Below are 27,774 nucleotides of genomic sequence, written 5' to 3' on the forward strand. Positions count from 1 at the left end.
GAACTCGACGCGTTTTCATTTGAAAAATAAAAACAAACCTGACTTTTCAAGACCTTAAGTTGATTGTATAAAATCCCAAATTTAAGAATATGACAAGATTTTAGGGCTTAGTATAAGATAATACAATTTTTAATTAAATTAAATCTATAAAGTTATGTATTCCTCAATCCCTAGTAATTAAATACTATTATATACTTATATAATAAGTAAGAAGGGAAAGCTTTACCGTAAGAGAAGTCCGATCTTTGGCTCGATTTCGATTGCCGGAGAAATTAATGAATATTAAAACAGATTCGACTATGGGTGACATTCCTAACCTAGTGATTTGTAAGAAACTTGATAATGGAAGAAGGGTTTGAGACTGGAGAGAGGCAAAGGAGTTTATTTTTGCTTATTACGTTGGGAAAAGATGAGTGGGAAGTGGGAAAAGATCTTTTGGAATTTGAAGATTTTGGTGGGAGGGATTTAATGAAAAAGTAAAATGGGAGGGGGTCTAAATAATAAAAAGATTTAAAAAATTAAAAATCTGCATTAAACGCAGGTTTGCACAATTGTTTACTGCACAATTAATGAATATTAAAACAGATTCGACTATGGGTGACATTCCTAACCTAGTGATTTGTAAAAAACTTGATAATGGAAGAAGGGTTTGAGACTGGAGAGAGGCAAAGGAGTTTCTTTTTGCTTATTACGTTGGGAAAAGATGAGTGGGAAGTGGGAAAAGATCTTTTGGAATTTGGAGATTTTGGTGGGAGGGATTTAATGAAAAAGTAAAATGGGAGGGGGTCTAAATAATAAAAAGATTTAAAAAATTAAAAATCTGCATTAAACGCAGGTTTGCAGAATTGTTTACTGCACAATTTTTTTATTTTAAAACAATTGTAGGAGCTGAGACTCGAACTCGGGTCATGACTAATGAGCATCAATGCAAGGGCACTCCTACCAACTGACTACTTTAACAATTATGTTTGAGGGGTCCTTTTAAAATATATGATAGTTTTTCAAGGCATATAAGTATATGTATATAGGATTTTTTCCGAAGTTACGGGGGACACGTGTCCCTACCCATCAAGGTGGGTCCGCCCCTGTTTAGAAGGAAGACAAAAATTAAAGCAGAAATGATGAGGAAACTTTAAAAATCTAAAAGAAAAAAGAAACAAAGAAACCGTTATTAACTGATTTGTACGAATGGAATTTTTTTAAAGTTAAAGATATCTTTAGATTAAGAATAGAATTGCAAGTGGGTGCACCAATTCCACCCTATAGTTGGACTAAGTTGCTTAAAACTTACCAAAATCCCTGTTTGACTCTAAACTAAACTAATCTACCTTCCAAATTCCTGATTTTCCCATAATCTTTAATTTTTAAAAGAGTAAAGCAAGCTAATGATTCCCTCCTTCATATTATAAATAGACAACTTCATTAAATCCTCTAATCAGTGCATTAACACTTCAGTAAGTCCTCTAAACAAAGCATTACAACTTTCAAGCTTTTACTAAAACAAATGCACAAAAGAAGAGAAATGGAGACTTGGATAAGTTGTCTCATCGTGGTCATACTATCACTATTATCTACTTTCACTAATGCGGAATTTCACTACCATGAATTTATTGTAAGTATCCATTTACATTTTTCTTCTTATTTTCTCAAAAAATTTCCAACATTGGCATGAAATAATATTTTTGACAGGTTCAAGAAACCAGTGAAACAAGGCTATGCAGAACCAAGAATATAATCACAGTGAATGGGCAATTTCCAGGACCAACCTTGACAGTTCGAAACGGAGATACATTATTTGTTACTGTCATTAATAGAGCTTGTTACAATGTCACAATCCATTGGTAATTACCTTATAAAAGCGACCTTTTTGTGCAAACATTTTTTTACACTGTCAGCGCATAAAACTTAAATTGCTCTAAATTTTCGTACAGGCACGGAGTTCGTCAAATGCGAACACCATGGGCTGATGGGCCTGAGTATGTAACACAGTGCCCAATTAGACCAGGAGGATTTTACACATACAGATTCACTATTGAAAATCAAGAGGGTACATTGTGGTGGCATGCTCATAGCCAATGGCTTAGAGCTACTGTTTATGGAGCATTAGTTATTTTACCAAAACAGGGTTCTAATTTTCCTTTTTCACTGCCCCAGAAAGATATTCCTATTCTTCTTGGTATTGCTTCTTTCTCTTTATCTTTTGGATTTTACTAATATATAATGACAACGAAAAAGACTTTCTATATTATTTTAACCCGTTGTAGCAGGTAATTTATTTTGTTTTCCAGGTTACCAATTTCACTCTGAATTCAATATGACTATGTTTTTATTTTTGTATAGGGGAATGGTGGAACAGAGACATTATTGCAAAGACAAAGACAACACCATCGGAGCAGCTCCTAATATTTCTGATGCATTTACTATTAATGGCCAACCTGGTGACCTTTATAAATGCTCTAGTCAAGGTTCTTACAAAAACTTAGCCCTCTTTTTTTTTTTTTTTGGAAAAAATAAAACAGAAAAGATTTATATACACTGATAGTGTAAATAATCCGTTTCATCATGAGTAATTAAGAATGTTAATATTGCGTATCGTGAAATACTCGTGGAATCGGGAGAATCAATTCTCCCGAGGGTGATCAATGCCGCACTCAATCAACAACTTTTCTTCTCGCAGCCAACCACAAGCTCACCGTTGTTGGTGTTGATGCTAGTTATAGCAAGCCTCTTACAACTAATGTCATTATGGTTGGACCTCGCCAAACAACTAATGTAATTCTCACGCTAATCGCTCCCTGTCGTTACTATATGGCGGCTCGTGCCTATGCCACAACAAACGCGCCATTTGACAACACCACAACCACCGCCATCCTCGAGTACACAAATCTCAAGTCGGGCGCGAATTCAAGACCTTTACTGCCCCAACTTCCAGCCTTCAATGATACAACCACTGCCACTGCTTTCGCGAACCGATTGAGGAGCATTCCTGGGAACAATATGAGAGTTCCTAAAAAGATTGATGAGAACTTGTTCTTCACTGTTGGATTAGGCTTAGTGAATTGCAACCCTGGTCCAAGATGTCAAGTGTCACGACCCAAATCTGACACTCAGGCCGTGACCGGGCACCTGTCGAGCTTCTAACCATAAGGCGAACCCTCTAAGCTAATAATGCGAAAATTAACGAATAAAATGAATAATACGCAAAGTCTCATAGTATAAAGAAAAGTGCGGAAGCAAAATACAAATACTGAGTCTCGCCCATAAACCCCATAAAATGTTTAAGTCATGGAACTGCTAGTCTGAATATAAAAGTACGAGACATAGCTCGGAATACTACTAAGTCAACTAAAGAAGAAGAGGCCGCCATGATCTAATGGTGGCTCACCTCGACCGAATTGACCGAACAAAGCCGAGGAATCAAATATCGGCTATCTGGTCACCGTTATCCACACCTGCACACATACAACATCAACAAGCGTGAGTCTAAAAGACCCAGCAAGATCATCGACACTCTCAGCTTACCCCTGGGGCAAGTCTTTAAAATCCCTGATAATGCATAAAGGCAATTACACAGTACTAGTACATTAAATATATACAAATACTGAAGCTAAGTCTGAAATCATGAAGCATAAACAAGCAAGACATGAAATACTCTAAATCTAAATCTATGCTCACGGGACATAGTACGTATTTATCTATGTCTTACCCCATTTTTCGGAGAGGGCATTATTTACCCCCATCTTACCCGGGTCACTTAAAATTCTAGCGTCTATCTCTCAATGAACATTAATGGGACCTGTGGAAGTGTGCCCCTCTGAAGATATGATAAGTGTAACATACATCCAATCAATACCACTTCTAAACTTTACATTTATATAACTAGTATCCATGTAAGCGAAATTACGCTAAAGGACTCATACGGTCATTACTTTAGAAACTTGAAAATTATCCAATTTAGATCATGCTTGCCCACTCACACGAACTAAATGGTTTAAATGCATACATACAACACAATCATATGCTTTTTATGAAAAGCAAGTAAACTAAGAGTTTAAGCCTCACTTGCCTTATAACCGGAATGCAACCTCTGAAAGTGCCAAATTTCCTTCAAATAAACTCCAATAGCCTCAATCTATTCAATACCATAAATAAATAGTCCAAATTAGCCTAGGAAAACTAATCCTAAAATTTTGGATTTAGAATTAAATCTCAACATTCCATACCCAAATTTCATAATTTCTTTTAAATGAAAGAACTGTATCCTAGTAACTTTAATAACCAACTATATACATATGTTTTAGTACTAAAATACTAATAATGGTAGTGTGTAATTAATAAAGAAAGAAAACAAAAACAAATATTAAAAGAAAACGACACAGATGGTGTCTTGAAACAATGAAAAATGTAACTTTGAAAACCTATTTTGTCTTATTCAAAGCCCAAAAGTGAGCACTGTAGCAAGGCACGAATTTTTTTGCCATAGCAATTTCATTCCTTTAAATCAATTCTCAATTTCCCATAATTAACAAAATCATTAGAGTAATCATTAGCATTCTCTTCATTCTTTTATTGCCGTAACCTATACACCACTACGTATCTTTGCAATATCAATTATATGTTTTCACACTAAAAACAAGAACAATATGTACCGAATGCTTGTCTTTCTTCACCAAGAGAAATAAAAATATTCCTCCGTAATAGCTCTTATAGCAAAGTTGAGTACCGTGGCCCTATGGAATCTTTTCTACTAATGCTTCTCCTTGAAAGAAACCCCCAAAAAATACCTATTATCCCTTCTACTAATCGGCCGCACGTTAACATTAAAGAAGTGGGCTTGGCCCACTATCTTTTCATTAACCAAACATATATCACGTTCTCTAACATAAATTTGACCCTCTACGCTTATAATTAATAAACTATCTCATACATTATATGTGTAAAAGCAATATTTTTAGTAGCACATATATATTATATAAATATATTTTAATAGCACTCACTTTGATATCACTTTGATATGAAACTCATTAAAATTAGTAAACTATAATTAAGGAAATAATTTTAAAATTCACTTGGAAAATTTCGGGTTGTTACATTCTCCCTCCCTTAAAATAACGTTCGTCCTCGAACGTAGGAAAAACTCTTCGCGTGGTCACAGAGCAACACATTAACAACCTTAACTGTCTCAACCAGTCTCTTAGGCCTACTGAAATTTGGGCAGAGTTTCCACTATAATTATGACTAATGTCACTTATGTATCTGGTATAAAACCATTAATAGCAACACCAACAAACATCATAAATAAATCAACATATACTAGGGAGTTCCGGGCGACTCCATACCATCAATCACATGCAAAATGGGGCACCAGGCGACCCCGTACCATCATGCAAAATTACAAATAAAAATATAACACCAATGTAACTCAATTAAGTCAACACATAAATGCGAATATATAAATGCATTATCTATTAGTTTAATCCTCGTGAAAACACATAAAGAGTATACCTGTAACCAATGCACATATGCATTGGAGCTTCTTCTCTTGACATGACTCAAGAGAAAAGCTCGGGATATCTGTCTCGAATGTCCTGCTCTGCCTCCCAAGTAGCTTCCTCACTCGGATGGTTCTTCCATAAGACTTTTACAGAAGGAATACTCTTGGATCTCAGCTGGCGAACCTGCCTGTCCAAAATAGCTATTGGGGCCTCCTCATAGGCTAACTTCTGATCAAGCTGAACTGTCTCATGGTCAATAACCTGAACAATATGGCTCGGGTCTCTAGAGTATTTTCGGAGCATAGAAACATGAAAAACTGAATGAACTCCTCGCTAAGGACGGCGGTAAAGCCAATCTATACGCAACTGCTCCTATCCGCTTTAGGATCTCGAAAGGACCAATATATCTCGGGCTTAACTTGCCCTTCTTGCCAAATCTCATGACACCCTTCATGGGCGATACTTTCAACAATACCAAATCACCCTCCATGAACTCAAGATCACGGACTCTCTTGTCCGAATAGGATTTTTGCCTGCTTTGAGCTGTCTTGAGCCGGTCTTGGATTACCTTTACCTTGTCCAAAGCTTGCTGAACCATCTCTGGACCCAAAAGCTTCCTCTCACCTGGTTCGAACCAACCAACCGGAGAACGACACCGCCTACCGTACAAAGCCTCATATGGAGCCATCTCAATACTGGAGTGGTAGCTGTTATTATAGGCGAACTCTGCCAAAGGCAACTGCTCGTCCCAATGACCTCCAAAATCGATGGCACATGCCCTCAACATGTCCTCCAAGATCTGAATAACCCGCTCTGACTGACCATCGCCGCGGATGGAATGTCAGACTGAGCTCAACCTTAGTACCCAAAGCCTTCTGAAAAGATTGCCAAAACTGAGCTGTGAACTGTGACCCTCTGTCAGAAATGATAGAAATGGGCACGCCATGCAATCGAACTATCTCACGAGTATAGATCTGTGCTAACTGCTCTGCTGTGAATGTAGTCTGAACCGGTATAAAATGTGCGGATTTGGTAAGTCTGTCCACAATCACCCAAACGGAATCATGTCTCCTCAAAGTACGTGGCAAGCCTACCACGAAGTCCATAGTGATTCTCTCCCACTTCCACTCAGGAATAACCAGATTCTGAGCTAACCCTCCAGGTTTCTGATGCTCATACTTAACCTGTTGGCAATTCAAACAACGAGCCACATAATCAGATATGTTTCTCTTCATCTTCATCCACCAGAAATGTTTCTTCAAGTCTTGATACATCTTTGTAGCTCCCGGATGTATGGAATAGCGAGAACTATGAGCTTCTTCCATAATAGTCTGCCTCAGGTTTCCTACATCTGGTACACATAACCTGCCATCATGCCATAACACTCCATCGGAGTCAATAGTCGCTCTCTTAGTCTGTCTCCTCGCTCCACTTGCTCTTTTCGAGCTTAAGCAACCGGCGATCCTCGAACTGATGAGCTTTGACCTGCTCAATCAAAGAAGACTGTGCAACTACGCAAGCAAGTATCCCTCCACAAGGCGTGGCATCAAGTCTAACACCACTATTGGCCAGCCGCTGAAAATCTATAGCTAACGGTCGACCGAGGCCGAATAGAAGCCAAACTACCCATTGACTTCCTACTCAAAGCATCCGCCACTACATTAGCTTTCCGTGGTATAAAATTGTCATATCATAATCCTTTAGTAACTCAAGCCATCTCCCCGCTCAAATTCAAATCTTTCTCGCTTAAAGATATACTGAAGACTTTTGTGATCTGTAAATATTTCACATGGCTCGCCATACAAATAATGCCGCCACAACTTCAAGGCAAAGACCACTGCTGCTAGCTCTAAATCATGAGTCGGGTAGTTCTTCTCGTGATTCTTAAGCCCGTTCAGAGGCATATGCAATCACCTTGCCTCTCTGCATCAGAACACAACCTAAACCCACTCTTGAGGCATCACAATACACTGAATAGCCTCCCTCCCCAGTAGGCAAAGTCAATACTGGAGCCGAAGTCAAAGCTGTCTTAAGCTTTCGAAAGCTCAACTCACACTCCTCTGTCCACTTGAACTGGACATTCTTCTGCGTCAATCTGGTCAACGGTGCAGCTATGACTGAAAATCCTGCCACGAAGCGTCTGTAATAACCGGCTAAGCCTAGAAAACTCCTGATCTCAGTAGGAGTAGTAGGTCTAGGCCACTGCTGCACTGCATCAATCTTCTTTGGATCGACTAGAATACCATCCTTAGAAACCACGTGACCTAAAAACGCCACTGTATCTAACCAGAACTCACACTTCGAGAATTTGGCATAAAGCTTGTGTTCTTGCAACTTCTCTAACACCGCCTCAAATGACCCTCATGCTCCAACCGGCTACGGAGTAGATCAATATGTCATCAATGAATACTATAACAAAAGTGTCGAGAAAGGGCTTGAACACTCGATTCATAAGATCCATAAATGCTGCTGGGGCATTAGTAAACCCAAAAGACATGACCAAAAACTCATAATGGCCATAACGAGTCCGAAATGCCGTCTTAGAGATGTCCTCTTTCGATCCTCAACCGATGGTAACCCGATCTCAAGTCAATCTTGGAAAAACAGACCGCACCCTGAAGCTGATCAAATAAATCATCTATACGAGGTAGTGGATACTTGTTCTTGATGGTAACTTTGTTCAATTGCCTGTAGTCAATGCACATTCGCATAGAACCATCCTTCTTCTTCACAAATAATACTGGAGCACCCCAAGGTGACACACACTGGCCCGATGAAGCCCTTATCAAGCAAATCCCGAATTTGTTCCTTCAAATTCTCTCAACTCAAAGAAGTGCCATACGATACGGGGGAATAGAAATAGGCTGAGTCCCCGGTAAAGTATCTATACAAAACTCAATCTCTCGGGTGGGAGGCAATCCTGGCAAATCCTCAGGAAATACATCTGGATAGTCCCGTACAACCGGAATGCTGTCTATAGTCACTGTCTCAGCTCGAGTATCCCGCACCGTGGCTATGAATCCCAAACAGCCCTGGCTAATCAACTTGCGAGCCCTGAAGTAAGAAATGATCCGCTTCTCTGGAGTGGCTGTGGTACCTTTCCACTCTAATCTCGGCTCTCCAGGTATATCAAATCTAACTAGCTTGTTACGACAATCAAGTGTAGCATAACAGGCTGCCAACCAATCCATACCCATGATGACATCAAAACTGACCATCTGAAGCTCGTGAAGATTCACCAAGGTCTCTGTACTCTGAATAGATACTATACAATCACGATATACTCGATCTACTACTATAGACTCCCCAACTGGGGTAGATACTAGAAAAGGCGCATCTATGTAATCGAGTACCCGCTCCAAACAAGTAGCATAGAATGGGGACACATAAGAATAAGTGGATCCAGGATCCATCAAGGTAAATGCCGGATGAGAACAAACTGTGAGAATACCTGTGACTACTGCATCACGCATCAACATCGTCCGGCCAAAGCAAAGAAACGGCCGTCCCACCCACTGCCTGTGCACCCTGAGTACCCTGTCTAGCTGCTCCACGACCTGCCTGTGGTACTGCTCTAGCTGGAACTGCAGCTATAGGTGGGGCCGCAATAGCACCCTGCTGCTGGGCTATAGGCTGGCCTGCGCCTACAACTCTAGGACATGCAAAAGACAAATGACCCCTCGCTCCCACAAGTATAGCATCCAAAGTGAAACCCTCATACACCTGCCTGAATGGTTCTTCCCACAAAAAGAACAATGATAAGCCCTGTTCTGAAAAGAACTACGTCTCTCGTGGCCGCCGCCCCCGCCCTCGCCGCCGGCTGACTGAGAACTAGGTGAGTCCTGAGAATGATTATGTGAAGCTGACTGAGGAGGTCTAGATGACCCCTTACCCTGAACACCCCTGCTCCCAGATGGAGCCAAACTGGATACCACTGATGTACGCGATTTCTTCCCTTCTCGCTCAGTCTTGTCCTCTAGATAGTATCCCTCTCGACGCATAGCACTATCTAGAACTTGATCATAGTAGACCTCCGCACCTCGCAGCTAAGGCGGTACGGTGGGACCTTATCAACCCATTCACAAATCTCCCCGACCCGATCCTCCTCGCAGGGAATGATCTCAAGACCATAACGAGACAACCCGGTGAACTCTCGCATCATACTGTGCCACGGTCATGTCGTTCGACGAAGCTTTTCAAACTGATCGCGCAAAGCATCCCGCTGACTAGGAGGAAGGAACCTGTCCATAAAAAGTGTCACGAATCGGGCCCAAGTAAGTGGGGGCAAACCTGCACGCCGTTACGACTCAAAGTAGTCCACCATGACTCTGCCAATCCAGAAAGCTGAAAACCGCGAAGTCAACCCCGAGTGTGCAAGATACCCCGAGTCGTCAAAATCTTCTCACACCTCGTCTATGAACCTCTGGGGACCCACCGACGTAGGGGTCGCATCGAAGCTCGGTGGTCCAAAACCCATGAAAGCTCTAAGCTCATCTGTAGCACTTGCCCTCCTACCAGTAACTAGAGTCGCACCCCCTGGATGAACTGCTGGCTGTGTTACCACCTCAACCGCGGTGGAGCTAAACCAAAGCGCGGTGTTTGAAAATCCTGTGCAACCCGTTGCTCTGTGGTAAGAGTGGCTGGTGTCTGACCACCCACACCCTCCTGAGTCTGAGAAGTAGCTGGAGGCATAACCCCACCTAGACGAGGAACAATAGCCTCCATAACTGAAACCATCCCGACCAATAGCTCGTGGTACCGAAACCGTAACTCCCTCTACGGGCCGCCGCCGGTATGTCCATGACATCTTCCTCTGCCGGAAGCTCGGGTGGTGCCTGTCTGGTGGCTGGGGGTCTACCTCTAGGCATAGCAGCCTGTCGTGCCGGAGCCCGTCCTCGTGACCCGGCTCTCCCCCGTGCTACTGGTGCACCCCCTCGCCCCGCAGATGCAGAAGATCGAGTCCTAGTCATCTGTTCCAGAACAAGAAAAGGGTTAATTCCTTATTCAACTTTAATAGCACGATAAGAATTAGAAAGAAGGGAAATTTTTCCTAAAATACCCGAGCAGCCCCTCGAAGATAAGTACAGACGTCTCCGTACCGATCTACAAGGCTCTACCAGGCATCGTTCCATGACTCCAAGGAAATTGAAACCTAGTGCTCTGATACCAAGTTTGTCACGACCCAAATCTGACACTTAGGCCGTGACCGGGCACCTGTCGAGCTTCTAACCATAAGGCGAACCCTCTAAGCTAATAATGCGAAAATTAACGAATAAAATGAATAATACGCAAAGTCTCATAGTATAAAGAAAAGTGCGGAAGCAAAATACAAATACTGAGTCTCGCCCATAAACCCCATAAAATGTCTAAGTCATGGAACTGCTAGTCTGAATATAAAAGTACGAGACATAGCTCGGAATACTACTAAGTCAACTAAAGAAGAAGAGGCCGCCATGATCTAATGGTGGCTCACCTCGACTGAATTGGACTGAACAAAGCTGGAGTGAATCAAATATCGGCTATCTGGTCACCGTTATCCACACCTGCACACATACAACATCAACAAGCGTGAGTCTAAAAGACCCGCAAGATCATCGACACTCTCGCCTTACCCCCGGGGCAAGTCTTTAAAATCCCGATAATGCATAAAGGCAATTACACAAAGACTAGTACATTAAATATATACAAATACCGAAGCTAAGTCCGAAATCATGAAGCATAAACAAGCAAGACATGAAATACTCTAAATCTAAATCTATGCTCACGGACATAGTACGTATTTATCTATGTCTTACCCCGTTTAGAGGGCATTATTTACCCCCATCTTACCCGAGCATTTTGTATGCTCACGGGACATAGTACGTATTTGTCTATGTCTACCCCTTACCCCCGTCTTTCCGAGGGCATTATTTACCCCCATCTTACCCGGGTCACTTAAAATTCTAGCATCTATCTCTCAATGAACATCAATGGGACCTATGGAAGTGTGCCCCTCTGAAGATATGATAAGTGTAACATACATCCAATCAATACCACTTCTAAACTTTACATTTATATAAATAGTATCCATTTAAGCGAAATTACGCTAAAGGACTCATACGGTCATTACTTTAGAAACTTGAAATTATCCAATTTAGATCATGCTTGCCCACTCACACGAACTAAATGGTTTAAATGCATACATACAACACAAACCATATGCTTTTTATGAAAAGCAAGTAAACTAAGAGTTTAAGCCTCACTTGCCTTATAACCGAAACGCAACCTCTCGGAAAGTGCCAAATTTCCTTCAAACAAACTCCAATAGCCTCAATCTATTCAATACCATAAATAAATAGTCCAAATTAGCCTAGGAAAACTAATCCCAAAATTTTGGATTTAGAATTAAATCTCAACATTCCATACCCAAATTTCATAATTTCTTTTAAATGAAAGAACTGTATCCTAGTAACTTTAATAACCAACTATATACATATGTTTTAGTACTAAAATACTAATAATGGTAGTGTGTAATTAATAAAGAAAGAAAACAAAAACAAATATTAAAAGAAAACGACACAGATGGTGTCTTGAAACAATGAAAAGTAATGTGCCACTTTGAAAACCTATTTTGTCTTATTCAAAGCCCAAAAGTGAGCACTGTAGCAGTGCACGAATTTTTTTGCCATAGCAATTTCATTCCTTTAAATCAATTCTCAATTTCCCATAATTAACAAAATCATTAGAGTAATCATTAGCATTCTCTTCATTCTTTTATTGCCGTAACCTATACACCACTACGTATCTTTGCAATATCAATTATATGTTTTCACACTAAAAACAGTAACAATATGTACCTGAATGCTTGTCTTTCTTCACCAAGAGAAATAAAAATATTCCTCTGTAATAGCTCTTATAGCAGCAGCGTGGCCCTATGGAATCTTTTCTACTAATGCTTCTCCTTGAAAGAAACCCCCAAAAAATACCTATTATCCCTTCTACTAACTGCTGCACGTTAACATTAAAGAAGTGGGCTTGGCCCACTATCTTTTCATTAACCAAACATATATCACGTTCTCTAACATAAATTTGACCCTCTACTGCTTATAATTAATAAACTATCTCATACATTATATGTGTAAAAGCAATATTTTTAGTAGCACATATATATTATATAAATATATTTTAATAGCACTCACTTTGATATCACTTTGATATGAAACTCATTAAAATTAGTAAACTATAATTAAGGAAATAATTTTAAAATTCACTTGGAAAATTTCGGGTTGTTACATCAAGGGCCTAATAATACGCGTTTTGCTGCTAGCATGAACAACATTTCGTTTGTTACTCCTAGAAGAACTTCGTTGCTGCAGGCCTATTATCAAAAGATACCAGGGATTTACACATTGGACTTTCCACCTGTTCCTCCAATTCAATTTGACTACACAGGCAATGTTTCGCGAGGACTCTGGCAACCAAGATTTAGGACTAAGTTGTACCAGCTCAAGTTTGGTTCTACTGTACAAATTGTGTTGCAAGATACTGCTATTTTCTCTAATGAGGACCACCCTATGCATCTTCACGGATACCATTTTTGGGTCGTCGGACAAGGTTTTGGTAACTTCAATCCTCAGACAGATACTGCTACATTTAACCTAATCGATCCGCCCTTCAGAAACACAATCGATGTGCCTCCTGGTGGATGGGCAGTCATTCGTTTCGTAGCAGATAATCCAGGTAAAGAACTTGATTTCATCATAAAAAAAAATATTACGAAGTTTGAAATTTTTGTACCTGTTTAGGAATTTTGATACATTTATGTGATCTGTTTACAGGGGTTTGGTTGTTCCATTGCCATATTGATTCTCATTTGTCTTGGGGCCTAGCTATGTCGTTCATCGTTAAAAATGGAATAGGAGAGAAACAGACAATGGAGCCACCTCCACCAGATCTACCACAATGCTAAGATGTTGAATGAATATTAAGAGAGTGTGGTCCATGTTATGGTTTATCTATATTTAAGCATTTGTTAGCGTGGTCTGTCTATTGTTGTCTCAAGTGTGAGCTGTCAGGATTTAGCCCTTGCTTTATTGAGTCTGGAATTCATTTGTCTATGATTATTATTGTTCAAATACCAACACAGGTGTAGTTCATACTGTATGTACTAGGGGTGGGCTTTCGATTCTTCGGTTCGGTTTTATCAAATTTCGATTCGGCTATTTCGGTTTCGATTTTTTGAAGGTGGACACTGAACCGAACTAGCTCGGTTCGGTTCTTTTGGTTTTGGTTTTTTGAAGTTCATTTCGGTTTTTTTGATATGATATTAGAAGCGATTCCATTTACACTAATTCATATTCTCAAAAGCAATAAAATATAAAACTGATAAATTGAAATCAAAATCAAACAAACAGGATACACAAGAATAGAAAATCATAACCATGATATAGGATTACTAGGTTATATACACACATAGAAGTTAATAATTAAGAAAACACATAAAGGACATACATTAATCCCAAAGACATATCCTAGTCACCTTTCCTTGTTAAGGATATTTGATTTTCTTAACTGAAGTGAAAAATTGGAGATACAAAAGCAAAAGAGGGCTTGTTACAATTGAGTTTTTTTTTTTTTTTTTTTTTTTTTTTTTGCGCTTAAACTTAATGAGCCTGGACTATTTTAATTTTTTTTGGGTAATGTATTAAATTTCGGTTTAAACCGAAATACTAAAGAACCGAACTCTAAAAACTGAACACCAAAGTTTCTAAAAACGTAAACCATAAAGTATTCGAGTTTGTTGAAATATTCCGATAGACCTCCGCTTGAAATTTTTTTATTTATTTATTAACTAATATTATACCACTGAGCAGCGAGCTGAGTGAAATTTTTTATTAATAATGAAAATAGCGAAATCAATTACAAAATGAATAACTACGCTTTGCAAGAGTAAAAAACTATAATCAACCTAAGAGTATCTCAACTCTAAGTTGATTACACAGAATATGGTCCTACCAAGTAATGGAAGAATAATTAAAACTACTAAGAAAAAATTGGTTCAAGTAGCCTTTACATCAATACAGCTCCTAATTTCTCCAAGCTCTCACCAAATGTGAGAATATACTTGTCAAGAAGAGAATAAACTACGGTAGGCGTTCGGGTTTTTTTGTTCGATTTTATCAAACTTCGGTTCGGTTACTTCGGTTTCGGTTTTTTGAAGGTGGACACCTAACACCGAACCAAACTAGTTCGGTTTGGTTCTTTCGGTTTCAGTTTTTTGAAGTTCGATTTGGTTTGATCTGATTTTTCGGTTTTCGGTATTTATGCCCAGCCTAAGTATGTACTAATCACAATCTTTAATATTGAACAGTTTTATTGTCATCATATGTCCCTCTTTCTTCAAAATATTTCTTCAGGCTGAGTTTATATTTCTGATTTATTTTTTATAAAAAAGAAGTCATAATAGAGAAAAACTCTCCCTAAGTGACAGCCACAACACTTAACTAACCTAAAAGCTAAAACATGACATCTCCTAAGACGTTTTCCGAAACTAATTAACTCCCTTTTTTAGCAATTCCACTGACTTAATTACTTAATGTAGCCGGTAAGTCCTCAACAAGAGAGTAAAAATAATAGGGGCTTAGAGATTTATCGACTAACCAGACATATTGGTCTGAGAGAAAATAGAAACGAAACGGATCATTTATGTTGCATGCCTAAAATTGTTAGTTTTATTTGTTTTTAATTAAAACTTAATTAGTATCGATCTAAATATGAATATCCACGCCGTGTTGAGAAGTTGGCTTGACCTGGAAATTGCTTCTTTCCATTTTTCATAAATATTATTTAAAAGATTAGAAAGTGATAGCCTAGCAAATCATTGAAGAAAAGCATATGCTAACACACGAGTTATATAGTTGCAATATATTTCGATATATAAATTATTATTGAAAGAAAAAAAAAAAAAAAAGGCATTCATCTGGAAAAACTAGACTAAAGTGAATTCACATCCCGGCTCTAAATATATATATATTTACCTCTTATAGTAGATAATTAGCCAAGATTGCAAAATTCACATTTTAAAGAGGTCTATCGGTAAATATCCTTTGCGTAACCTCATGCTCATAGTAAAAACTTCCTTGCAGAAGATATATAAAACTTAAATTCATTGCCTAAAACTTTTAAGGCTTCAATTATAGACACTGGAAAAAAAAAAAAAAAAAAAAAGTACAACTAAAGGTTATACTATTAGTTAAGTATAGTCTGTTGTCAGCAAATTGCTTAATCCCATTTCCAATTAACCATTTCAAATTTATTTTACATACAGTTTCGAAGTAATCTGATATTATAAATTTTCATTATTTTGTCATAAATATTGTACTACTAATTTTTTTTTTTGAAGACAATCTATTGGCGACTCGGATTTTTCTTTTAAAAAAAAAAAAAAGAAATATAAGTTAAATTGGTCCCAAACATGTGGCCAAGACAGCTCCACTTTTTAAAAGGTTAATGGTTGATATTTGCAAGGTAACCAATGATTGACAATAGAAAACAGGTAGAAGGCAAAAAAAATATTGCAAAAATCAAATGGCTAGTGTTTCAGTAACATGTTCTTTACCACTTCAACCACCATCTGCTTCATCACAATCACAGTCCCGCAAATTGGTTGATACAGTTATTGCAACTCCAGTTCACTATAACAGTAGCAGTAGCTTAAAACCCATTGTTGTTAACGGGGACCCACCCACTTTCGTTTCTGCTCCAGGTCGCAGAATCGTAGCAGGTATTGCTTTAATGTTTCAAACCTTTTTTTTTTTTTTTCTCTGTCCGATTAAATCAGTGAATGTAGAGTTTCTCTATACTCACTAATTGCTCATCACCATGAGTTGTCGAGATAATATAATTCATGTATTTTTAGAAAAGTTTGGTGTATATAAAGATAGTTCCAATCGGCAGTTGTGGGTTTGTCACCAGGGGCGGAGCCAGCTTATATCCAGGAACCTCTCGGCGAAAAATTACAGTGTATTTTCAAACTTAAAATTATTTTATTTTGTATATATAGTAGGTATTGAACCCCTAACTTCTTCGTATATTTACCTTTTAGAATTTTTGAACCCCCTGAATGAAAATCCTGGCTCCGCCACTGTTTGTCACCCGAATTGGCCATGTAGATCAGCCTTTGATCATTTTTTTCTCAAGTTGTCTTTTTTTTTTTTTCTTTCTTCTTTTTGTTGATAACATTTTTTACCTTGGTCAACTCGAGGGCAGCTCGACTATTTCAGGTACCTGCTAACTTTCAGTAGCATAGGTACCGGATATCTCTGTCTACATAGGCAGATTGAAAGAAATCACCTACTCCCTCCGTCTCATTTTAAGTGTTTTAGTTTGATTAGATACAAAGTTTAAGGAATAAAAGAAAGACTTTTGAATCTTGTGGTCCTAAATTAAATATGTGTGTAATGTACTAAAATGTCCTTCAAATCTAGTGGTTTTAAACTTGCCACGTAAGATGTTTGAATTGTCAATTTACTAAATATAGAAAGAGACACTCTTTTTGGGACAGACTAAAAAGAAAAGTAAGACACTTAAATTGGGACGGAGAGAGTAGCATTTTTGTTTTTACTGAGATTTCTTTGGTCTCGTTATGCTACATCATTGGGTGCTGGACTGCAAGATTACTTTTTTAGTTATAATATAAGCAGGATTATATCCATCATGTGCCCACAAAGTATTTTGAAGGTTCATAAATTTTAGAGTTGATCAAAAACAAACCTCAACTATCGCTTTTTCGCGAGTTTCACGCCCCAACTATCAGTTGTTCCCTTTTCCTACGTGAACTATCACCATCATGTATTATACTGATAGTTGAGGTGTCTTTTAATAAATCGATGGTGATTGTTCTAATATGAAAAGGGAACAGGTGATAGTTGGGGTCTGAAACTTACGAAAAAGTGGTAGTTCCAGTGTGTGTTTTAGCATTATCTCTTATAGCAATTTCTTGAGGTATACTTTCTAGATAGGTGAAATTGGTTTGTCAAAAGTTGGATTTTGGAGCATGAGTTAGTGATTCTTATCAAATGCCACTGAGTTTTACTAGTAGAAATTGAATGGTTGATACAGCTCGGTATCGAACTGGTCAACCTTAGTGTTGATTGGGTGTGTAACTGCCAGAGGCTACTCAGGCTATGTTTGGACTGCTCTTCTCCCTAACCTTTTTCTTTTATTGATTGTTCCAATTTTTGTTTTAGTTGGAGATTTGCATGGGGATCTTGATAAGGCAAGATGTGCACTTGAGACGGCTGGTGTTCTGAGTTCTGATGATCAAGGTTTGTGGATTGGTGGTGAGACGGTAAGCTTTTAAATTTGCAATCACATTTCTAGCTTCAAGGGTATTAATGACATTCTACTGTAATTGAGATTTATTAACTCATCTATTAGCTTATAAAAATATAACATGGTCCTTTTTACCAGGTGTTGGTTCAGCTTGGAGATATACTTGATCGAGGTGAAGATGAACTTGCAATTTTATCTTTGTTGAAGTCACTAGATATCCAGGCAAAAGCCCATGGTGGTGCAGTTTTCCAGGTCTGTGTGTATTCAGCCATATTCTGCAAGTATCTTGGCAATATGCTGACTGCTGATCTGTCTATCTTTATTGTTTAAGCTGGGTAATTGTAGCTTTTATGCTGTTCCATTTAGTGACTATTTTGGGTACGTGAAGATTGTTTGCTTTCAACCTTATCTGTGTGCTTCATGTCATGAATGTTTATTATAGGTCAATGGAAATCATGAAACTATGAATGTCGAAGGAGACTTCAGATACGTTGATAATGGGGCACTAGACGAATGTATAGACTTTCTGGAATACTTGGAAGAATGTGAACACGACTGGGAAGAAGCTTTTGTCAATTGGTGTGCTGTTTCTGGCAGATGGAAACAGGATCGGCAGGTGTCTCAAAATTATTGGGCTCCTTGGAATTTGGTGAAGGTGTGTTCTTTTCCAGTCTAAGTCTTCATTTCATTTCTGATAGGAGGTTTCAAATTTACTTACATTTGAGTGGCTGGACAAACTGATATATTGGCATAAATAGCATTTTAGTGTTGAATAATCAAAATAAACAAAAGAAAAAAGAAGCATCTTATTACATGTAAACAGAAACTGCTTCCTTGTTACTGTAAAGTAAAAGACTTAACCATTTACACAAGTATTGAGATTAGCTAGCCGTCAAAGTGATTACAATTTTTAAGCATATTAGGATTCCACTCTAAGTAACATTAGTTGTTTTTTCCATGTGGTTTGGTGCTTGATATTTTCTATGCTTATTAAGTCGTCCAAATATTAGGACAGCGGCAAAAGGGTGTAATTGCAAGATCAATCCTCATGAGACCTGGGGGTCCATTGGCATGTGAGTTGGCACAGCATGGTGTTGTTCTTAAGGTTGATGATTGGCTCTTCTGCCATGGTGGCCTTCTTCCTCATCATGGTAATTAGCTAATTAGCTGTCCAGTATTCTGGTTTATTAGGATACATGTAAAAAGATTTTCTTATATGATTGTTAATGCTACTGCAGTTGCCTATGGCTTAGAGAGACTGAATAGTGAAGTTTCGCAATGGATGAAAGGTCCAAGCGAAGCAGACGATTCTCCACAGATGCCTTTCATAGCCACTAGGGGCTATGACAGTATTGTGTGGAACCGTTTATACTCCAGAGATGGCCCAGAGCTGGAAGACTACCAGCTCGAACAGGTTATATGACATTTCTTAGTTCTTTTCAAAGTTGTACTTTCACTATTTTCAGTTATGTTTAATTTCTTATCTTATTGTAACATGGTTATATCAAAGGAATGCTAATTTGCAACTTAATGCTTTATTTTATCAGATACAATCTCTTCTTGAAGAGACGCTACAAAGTGTGGGTGCCAAAGCAATGGTTGTAGGACATACTCCTCAACCTATGGGAGTGAATTGGTAAAGGATCTTGATATGATTTGTTATTTTTTCAAAAGCAATACTAAGATGGACTTATATAGTTACTACAACTGATAGTTATTACTCGTATATGATTAGTTCTGGTTTTCCTGCAGTAAATACAACTGTAACATATGGCGCATTGATGTAGGAATGTCTAGGGGAGTACTTGACTCAAGTCCTGAGGTGATTTCCTTTCTGGCCCATATTATAATTCCAATATTATATGATTAAAAATGAGAAGATAAAACAACTCACATTCACTGTATGTTGCTCAGACTATCTAAAAACATTGCCGAACCCATGTCGGATCCTTCAAAAATGCGCTATTTTTGGAGGATCTGACAGGCACCAAGTGGCATTTTTGAAGGGTTCAAGCAACATAGCTTTCTCTACTATAGCTGCTGTTAAGAGACTACTGTTTTCTAAATTTATTTTTAACTCGTAGTCATGTTTGCTAGCTTGCTTGTACGGCACCTTATACAGATGGATGTGCAATGCTTGGAAATCTTACACTTGTCTTCTGTCAGGTCCTAGAAATAAGAGATAATAAAGCTAAGGCCCTAAGGAGCACTAGAGATTGGTCCAGCGAACTTCAGGTTGCTGATTACACGTAGATATTGTGGAAACCCCAAGGTATGCTGGGAACAACAAAATTTTGCATTTTGTTTGATGTTTCACTTTATATCATGACAATTGACAAGGGATGATTTTAAATCTGGTGGCAGCACCAAACCTGCTCCCCTCCTTGCAAATATAAAACCAAAACATGTCCTCACTCACCTTTTCTTTCTTTTTCATTTTCCTTTAGTATTTCATGATTTTGAGTGGTTAAACCTATTTGCATAGACTTCCGCTGGAATAGTGGAACATTTAGAAGATCAGAGGAATTCTTGATTTTCATCTCAGTGAATGAACTTGTTTGCGTCCTTGTTGGAATGTCCCCAAACTCAAAAATAATTATTACTATAATTCATCTTTTTCCTTTTCGAGGTCATTTGTCTGGCAAGTGTTTGTCCAGACGACAGAGAAAGAAACATATACATGTAGAAATTCTGTGTTGAATGCTCTTTTCGCAACCCCAAAACATTTTTCTGAGCACTTATAACTGTTCAGTAGAGCATACAATATAAATTGTTAGCATGCTCTACACACCTGAAAATTTCCTTCATTTTAGGATCAATTTTGTAATTCCTGATATATCTTCTCATCTTATTTGTGTCTACAGGCTTTTGACTCTTTCAGATTTTCATGGCTCAATGCCTGTTTTGTCGAGTGAGAATAAGACAATATGGGGTTTTTGTCTCCTTACAAATGGCCATGTGAATTGGTGAATGAGCGATTTCAACCATTCCAGGAAACAGGGATCTGTGGATTGAATTCTGGCTCCTTGTTTCTGTTTGTATAAATTGTGTATAGTGGTCCCTTGTAATTTATATAGTAGTCAGAAATATCTGGTGTTCATTAGTATATAGCAATTCCGAGGTACTGATAACCTGGTAATTAACAATAAAAATCATTTGTTACATGTACTTTTAACCAATCAATAAAACATTGGATGCTCAATCAGAATTTTCAGAGTAGCTATTTAAATTACATATTGAATTCAGAGTATATTTGCTTGGAGGAGGGCTTTAAAGAATTTTTTGGTGTCTAACAGAACGTCTAGTTAGCTAGTTGTCTATAATCAATGGACATTCATACATGAAACTCCCGCTACTTTCTAGTCTTACATGGTCCTTTTAGTATCTGTTGTAGTTGCAAATATTTTCAGACAGGTTTTTGTTTCCCAGAACAGACAGGTGTGTTTTACGAAATTCTTCTTTCAAAAAAAAATCCCAACTTTTTTTAAATTAAAACTGTCTAAATATCTTAGTCAAAAGAAAAGGATTGATATAACAAAAGAAATACCTGTCTGGAAATGTGAAAAAATACGATGCACCAGCCGGAAATCGAACCCGGGTCTGTACCGTGGCAGGGTACTATTCTACCACTAGACCACTGGTGCCTGTTGGCCATATTGATATATATTTCTAATACTTCCTGTTTTGCAATAATTAAATCACCTTGACACGGCAGGGATATGGCATTGACTCCCACCTTGTAAATTAAAATCCAAAAGGTAAACACGTAAAGAAGGGGAACATAAACCGAACCTCCTCAAAACTTAGATGTGAATTGGACGTACCCAATTCTTTACACATTGGATGCCAATGCTTAGTGATGTGGTGTGTGATCAGTGAGTACTAAAAGTTGGAAAGGAGAACTCTCTTTCACAATTGTGTAATCAATACGAAATACAAGAAGCATGCAATGGTCCTCTGGGTATCACCAAGAAAATGCGGACAGCTAACTTGATAGCTAAACTCCCCCTGAAGAGGCAAGCTCTTAAAATGTTAAAGGTTACAGAGCCATAGGGATGAGGAGAATCATGCAAAGAGCAAGACAAGAGTAAAAACAATGCTGATTAACAAACATGGAGGTCCAAGTAACCATTGAAAAGAGAATGATAACAATAACCAATTCTCATGTGATGAATTAATATCAAAATTTTCAACACAATTTTCTAATCCAATTCACCCTGTTTCTCCATGATATGAAGAAAAAGAATCATAAAGAACAAGGACTCAATCTCATCAACTTATTCAAACTTAGCATAAATTATACAGACCCTAAATAAAAATGAAATATCACTGCGTGATTGTAGATGCAAATTAAGGCTACAGAACTTTTCTTCGTGTTTCTCCGTCTTCAATCTTCCACAGCAGGTAAAATTTCTGTCTCAACCATAAATTATGGTATGCATACAACAATAGAGAGGATTCTCCTTTTCTCATCTTTTTTTTTTTTTTGGCATGGAGATAAGCGACAATATTCCCTCTTTCTATATTATATTTTCAGGTCACACTGCTGTTACTAGTGTTGTGCTCTTGGAAGAAGGCCTTGGCAGCTTCATATGTAGACCAGCAAATTGCAGCAGCAGGAGCATGGAAGAGCATCCTTGGCATCCACCCCCTCATGAGACCTGTGTATCCATCCTTCTTCACAACTATCCGAAAAACATCCCCAATTGACCCAGATTTAAATCTATCACAGCCACAGATACCCTGCACCAACACATTAAAGATTAGACGAGTAACATAATTTTAAAAAATGCATCACTTTAGATTAAGGACAACCCTACTCTTCATGGAAACTACGCGGAACTCAGCAGTCTAAGAGCACAATACAATACAAAATCGGACAAATTCTTTTTCAAATACTTTTTTGATAAGGTACAGAGTGGACTAATTCCTAGATTTTATAGATGCATGTGCACAAACAAGTTGGTTAAAAGCACCGATTCTTTACCAGAAGGGAGAAAAAAATATGGGCCAAAACAGACAGTTTTGTTCACGTGCAATGGATGTTCAAGATAACCTATCCAGACAAATCATTTCAGGTGAAACTAAACCACACGATGACTTCCAAAATAATGGAGCAAAAGTCAAAATCACAGTCAATTGGCCTCATAGCAAGTACAGGTCTCTAGAAAAGAGCAAGTAAAGATCAGATGATACAGTTTTCTTCTATTTCCTCATTGAGTAACACCACATGTGATTTTGTTTACCAAAGCCAGAGCTCTTTCCCAGAACATCCTTAATATAAGGTTTCAGAGTTTTGAATACTATGTGAAAATAAAAAGTTCCTGTAAACAGGATAAAATGCATGAGTACCCTCATTTGACCTAAATGTACGAACAAATGAAACTATTCACTTTTGGCCATAAATACTATTTCAATAATTGCAAATACTAGTTTGTCCATGAGTATTTGCAAATATGAGTTTCATAATAGCTGGTTGTTTTGCAAGGGCAGCAAGGTGTTGAAGAAGATTGGAAGGTCTATTGGTTGTGTAATTTGGAATATTTGGGGCGAAAGAACCCAGAGATATGTTGAAAACAAAGTTATCTATCAATATCTTAAAGATTAGATGTATGTGTAATTCAAATTCTTGGTGTAATCTAGTTGATATATATGATGAGGGTAAGTTGATGTTTATGAACTCCCAGCAGGAACAACAATTGTAATCTATGGAAGTTGTATTGCCCAGCGCTGAGGCTTTTAGTTTCAACAAATTTTTACTTTATCAAATATGAAAAAATTGAACTTCAAGTGAAATATTGAAATACTGGTTTGAAGGTGTATTTCACATGAAATACTGGTTCCATTTATAAATCTTCAACTTTCACAAACTCTTTTCCAAGTGAAGTTATTGTCCAAACACAACTGAAGCAACTTCCATTAACTTTCTTTGAACTTCGACTTCAAATAATCTACTTTTTTAATTTGTCAAAACACCTAGTTAATGAATTGTTTCTTAATAGTACCAGTTTAAAAAAAAAAAAAAAAAAAGAATTGTTTCACTCAGCCATCAAAATAACTACTGCTTCAGAATAGACAATGAAGTGTCACAGCCAATAGGGGAAGGTTTGAGAACGAAAATCAACTAGTGTGCTGGAGAAACATTGGCATTACTGCACCACATTTATGAATCGGTTCCCTGCATTGAGACTAGGCTTTTAGTTGTAGCTTCCCAAGAACATCATCACTAACTTATGAGACCTATAAATCAACTACCTATATTCTACTTGTGCTAACAGCAGAAACATAACCTTTTTTTTTTTTTTTCAAATCTATTCTGAAATGGTAAAACAACTAAACATGAATCAAAAATTAAAGAACATAATCTAATTAGGCCATCATTCTCTTCCATCAAATAAAAGCCCTTAACAACTTATTAGGTAACAGGACTAGTAGTATTCACGTCCTTTAAGGCACTGTACACTTTATGCATGTTAATAAGTTGGAACATAAAGTGTACAAGGCCTTAAAGGAAGTGAATACTACTAGTCCTGTTACCTAATTGAGTATGCACCAATAATTGAAAAGGCCTTCATTGATATCCAAACTTTTACACAGAATGTTACATGAAAACATGCAGTAGGAAGAGGTTACATATTTTAGCATACCCTTTGGCACAATTTCTACTCAGCAACTGCTCCTGCAGTTGAGCTTGAGTTAAGGTTTATCCAGAGACAGAGTTAGTAGCTTTAGTCCAAACCTTGTACTCCCTCCAGTCCCAATATATGTGAAGGTGTTTGATTGGGCACAAACTTTAAGAAATAAAGGAAGGGAGACTTTCGAAACTTGTGGTCTCAAATAAGCTATGGATATTTGTGTGGCTATAAATCGTCACATAAGGGTAAAGCGGGTATTTTAAAGTTAAATTGTTACTAAATATAGAAATGTATTATTCTTTTTGGGACTAAAAAGGAAAGAGAGTCACATAAATTGGGACGGAGGAAGTATTTATCTTAAGAAATTCATTAAATATGTTCAAATTATTTAGTTTAGATCCCATTAACTTGAAAGAACTGGAATCCCGAACTCATAAGCTTTAAATTTTGGCTCTGCCTCCGGATTTATCCAACTTGCTCCAACCCCGAATAGTCAGGACAAGCCAACCCAAGTAGCTTGGGATATCCAAGAAGCTGTGTAGAAAGTGCAGGTTTCTTCCTTCTCTGCTTTTTTCCAGGCTTGTTTATTGTGCTCTTTAGACTTATGATAGGTTTTTTGTTATCTTTGTATGAGCTGATATTTCCTCCTCTTTTGTAAATATGCATCTACTTGTTGCCTTTGTGGTTATAAAACACTTACTTCATAAAAAAAAAACTTTATCCTCAGAAACCCCAGTACCAAGATAAAAAAAATTCTGACCTTTTCAGCCTCCTTTTTTAACAGTTACAATTCCAAAGTATAGAGCTTTTAATTCCATACCCATATACCACTACGAGTTAAGATGTGAACCATTAAGGGGTCATTTGATTGTTGTTTAGGAAGTGAATTATTCATGTAAAAAAAACCATCATAACTAGTACCATCTTTGGTAGCCTTTTAGTTGCTATGTATAAAATTCAGTATACCAATCACGGAGTTTGGTTACCAACTTATAATCCTGCATAACCAGGGGAGTTAAATATGGCCAAAAATTGATGGTCTGCCCGACCCGCCCAAAATCTTATGGGTTAGGCACAAGATATTTCATATTCGGCTGATTTGTAACCCAACCCAACATCACCAATTTTTTAAATGATCTCCTAGTTAGCCCATTTTTAGCTTGAGTTTTACTTCAATTTTTCATGTATTCACTTTTCTTGTATCATGTACACACTCCGGATCAAAAAAAGAGTCCACTTAGCAAATCAAGAAAGAACTAACCTTGTTTTTTCATATTTGCCCCTATTAAGTGTTATATGATCAAATCTCATGCTATTTAATTAGGGGTAGATTAGTCAAATTACCTCTTTTTGTCTAGGAGTTAGTATTTGCTTAAGGGGTGTGCAAATGGCTAAGTGGAATCTTTTTTTGATTCGGAGGGAGTATCTTATAACTTTGGGATGTGTTTGCCTGTTTGGTATGAAGGAAAATAAATTCCACGGAAAATGTTTTCCACACAAAATGATTTCCTAGAAAATGTTTTCCACGCGAAAATGTTTTCCTATCAAATGATTTCCACGGAAAATGTTTTCATATAAAACAATTTCCATGGAAAATGTCTTCCTATAAAACAATTTCCATGGTAAATGTTTTCTAGGGTGGTGGGAGCCTTCAAAAAAAATTGGGTCAAGTTGGGCGTGTCATGACCCAACCCATTGTTAGCCCAACTCATTTCGGCCCACGTAACTTTTGGGCTAATTAGCCCAAGCCAATTTATTAAGTCAGCCTATTTTGACATGCCCAAATTCAGCCCACCCGCCATTTGACACCCATTCGCATAACTAATACATGAATAACTAAACCTGCATAACTATAGCATGCATAAGTAATCCCTGCATAACTAATAACCAGCAACCAAACGACCCCTAAATTCCAAGATAACCAGCTCAAATCAGTATAACAAAAATAACTCCCACAAAGCCACAGGGCACGACTAAATACCTGGCATTGTAATTGCGTCTTGACGACATCAAGCGGTGTTGTAACTAACGCAGCTGACGCCCCAGCTGCTGCCCCAGCAGTGGCATGAACTATTAATCTTTCATCACTTGCATTCTCAGGCGAAACGCCCGACAACCCAAGTTTCGCAGCCTCATACGTAGCGAAATGCACCGCTGTATAAGGTGCATTCATCAAAACAGTAGTTTTATACGAAGCAAAAAAGGCCTTAAACCCCTCTTCTTTCAAAACCCTTTTAATACAATCCAATACACCTTTATATGGGCTATCACTCAACTGCAACCGTTGCTTCACCGTATCCATAGGCGTAAAAACCGCATCGCTTGCAGTTGTAGCGAAAACACCCGAAATAGCATGTGCAGCTGAATTATTCGGATTCCCACCCGAAAATTTCTTCTTACAAATCTCATAAACAGAGAAATAAACAGCATGGGCGGGGCCAGCACCAAGGCCCATTGCTCCAATGCCCCGATAAAGCCCAGCAACACCTTCAGATTTCAAAATTCCATTAAGGGCTGTACGTATACTTGCAGATCTTAATGGACAAGTTCCCAAGGCTTGCATTTGGGTCTTAATTGTATCTACTGGAAACATAGCCATGTGTTCAACTGTACCCGCAATTGACCCGGCAACCATAAATTGCCAAAAATGGAGCCCATCATGGGCCGGGTTAACGGCAACAGTCGGGTGGTAATCGGGTGGTTGTGGGACCGGTAAAAGGTCACGTTGTTGGAATTTTGGGGATGCATCGGTAGCCATTGAAGAGAAATTGGAGAAAATGGGGAAATTAGGGTTAGGGTTTCAGTTTTCCGGTTCGGGTTCGGGTTGTGGTCAATTTGGTTCCCTTTAATTTAGAGAAGAGAAAACTTAAAGCTTTGGTTTTTTTTGTGGGATTTTGGGGAGGGTTTGTTGAGGAGGAAGAAGAAGAGTTTGCGGTTAGGTTTAGGGTTCCAAAAAATTGGGAACTTTGCTGATAACAATCGACTTTCCTAATTTAACAAGCCGGGTTCTTTTTTGTTTTTTTATATTTATAGCAATATCGTGTTCAAGTCAATTGGTTCACCCGCCCTCACCTAATTTATCAGATGGTCTTCAGACCAATTTATTCACTCACCTTAATTAACCAAATTCATGTGATACTCTTTTTATTTTTAAATTTAGTAATGATTTAATTTTATTTTTATTTATTTTATTTTAAAGAAATAATTTGTAGTGATATAAATATTTATGATTCATTTCATGTAATAAATTTCAAAAGTTCTTTTCACTTTTAAATTTTGTGCTCAGCAAACACTATCATGTATATTAGGATGTGGAAGTAATTGTTACCTGT

The 27,774-nt window shown here is 37.8% G+C and overlaps 3 protein-coding genes, 1 non-coding gene and 1 pseudogene across 4 annotated transcripts in view; 3 read left to right on the plus strand and 2 right to left on the minus strand.

Moving 5' to 3' along the window:
- Positions 1 to 13,644, plus strand: part of LOC132052945 (laccase-3-like) — a 32,125-nt gene extending 18,481 nt beyond the window's left edge. The window contains exon 7 of the transcript XR_009414045.1: positions 13,621 to 13,644. The gene's annotated coding sequence lies outside the window, so the exon portion shown is untranslated. The remainder of the gene's footprint in view (positions 1 to 13,620) is intronic.
- On the plus strand, positions 1,443 to 13,502 carry LOC132052944 (laccase-3-like; annotated as a pseudogene).
- Positions 13,645 to 15,994: 2,350 nt separating the features above from the next.
- LOC132052946 (shewanella-like protein phosphatase 1) lies at positions 15,995 to 21,015 on the plus strand. The gene is made up of 10 exons (XM_059444694.1): positions 15,995 to 16,257; positions 17,723 to 17,823; positions 17,946 to 18,059; positions 18,250 to 18,462; positions 18,823 to 18,958; positions 19,046 to 19,221; positions 19,355 to 19,443; positions 19,560 to 19,629; positions 19,974 to 20,079; positions 20,672 to 21,015. The coding sequence occupies exons 1-9, from the start codon at positions 16,062 to 16,064 to the stop codon at positions 20,058 to 20,060; spliced, it is 1,182 nt and encodes a 393-aa protein (XP_059300677.1). The 5' UTR covers positions 15,995 to 16,061; the 3' UTR covers positions 20,061 to 20,079; positions 20,672 to 21,015.
- A 365-nt stretch (positions 21,016 to 21,380) lies between these two features.
- TRNAG-GCC (transfer RNA glycine (anticodon GCC)) lies at positions 21,381 to 21,451 on the minus strand. The gene has a single exon. It is a non-coding gene; the product is annotated as a tRNA-Gly (tRNA).
- A 481-nt stretch (positions 21,452 to 21,932) lies between these two features.
- LOC132052947 (uncharacterized) lies at positions 21,933 to 27,462 on the minus strand. Its single transcript, XM_059444695.1, has 2 exons — positions 26,424 to 27,462; positions 21,933 to 22,550 (listed from the first exon to the last, which is right to left on the minus strand). The coding sequence occupies exons 1-2, from the start codon at positions 27,198 to 27,200 to the stop codon at positions 22,341 to 22,343; spliced, it is 987 nt and encodes a 328-aa protein (XP_059300678.1). The 5' UTR covers positions 27,201 to 27,462; the 3' UTR covers positions 21,933 to 22,340.
- Between the last annotated feature and the right edge of the window lie 312 nt (positions 27,463 to 27,774).

The sequence above is a fragment of the Lycium ferocissimum genome, chromosome 4 (genome assembly GCF_029784015.1).
Source record: "Lycium ferocissimum isolate CSIRO_LF1 chromosome 4, AGI_CSIRO_Lferr_CH_V1, whole genome shotgun sequence".
NCBI classification, from domain to species: domain Eukaryota; kingdom Viridiplantae; phylum Streptophyta; class Magnoliopsida; order Solanales; family Solanaceae; genus Lycium; species Lycium ferocissimum.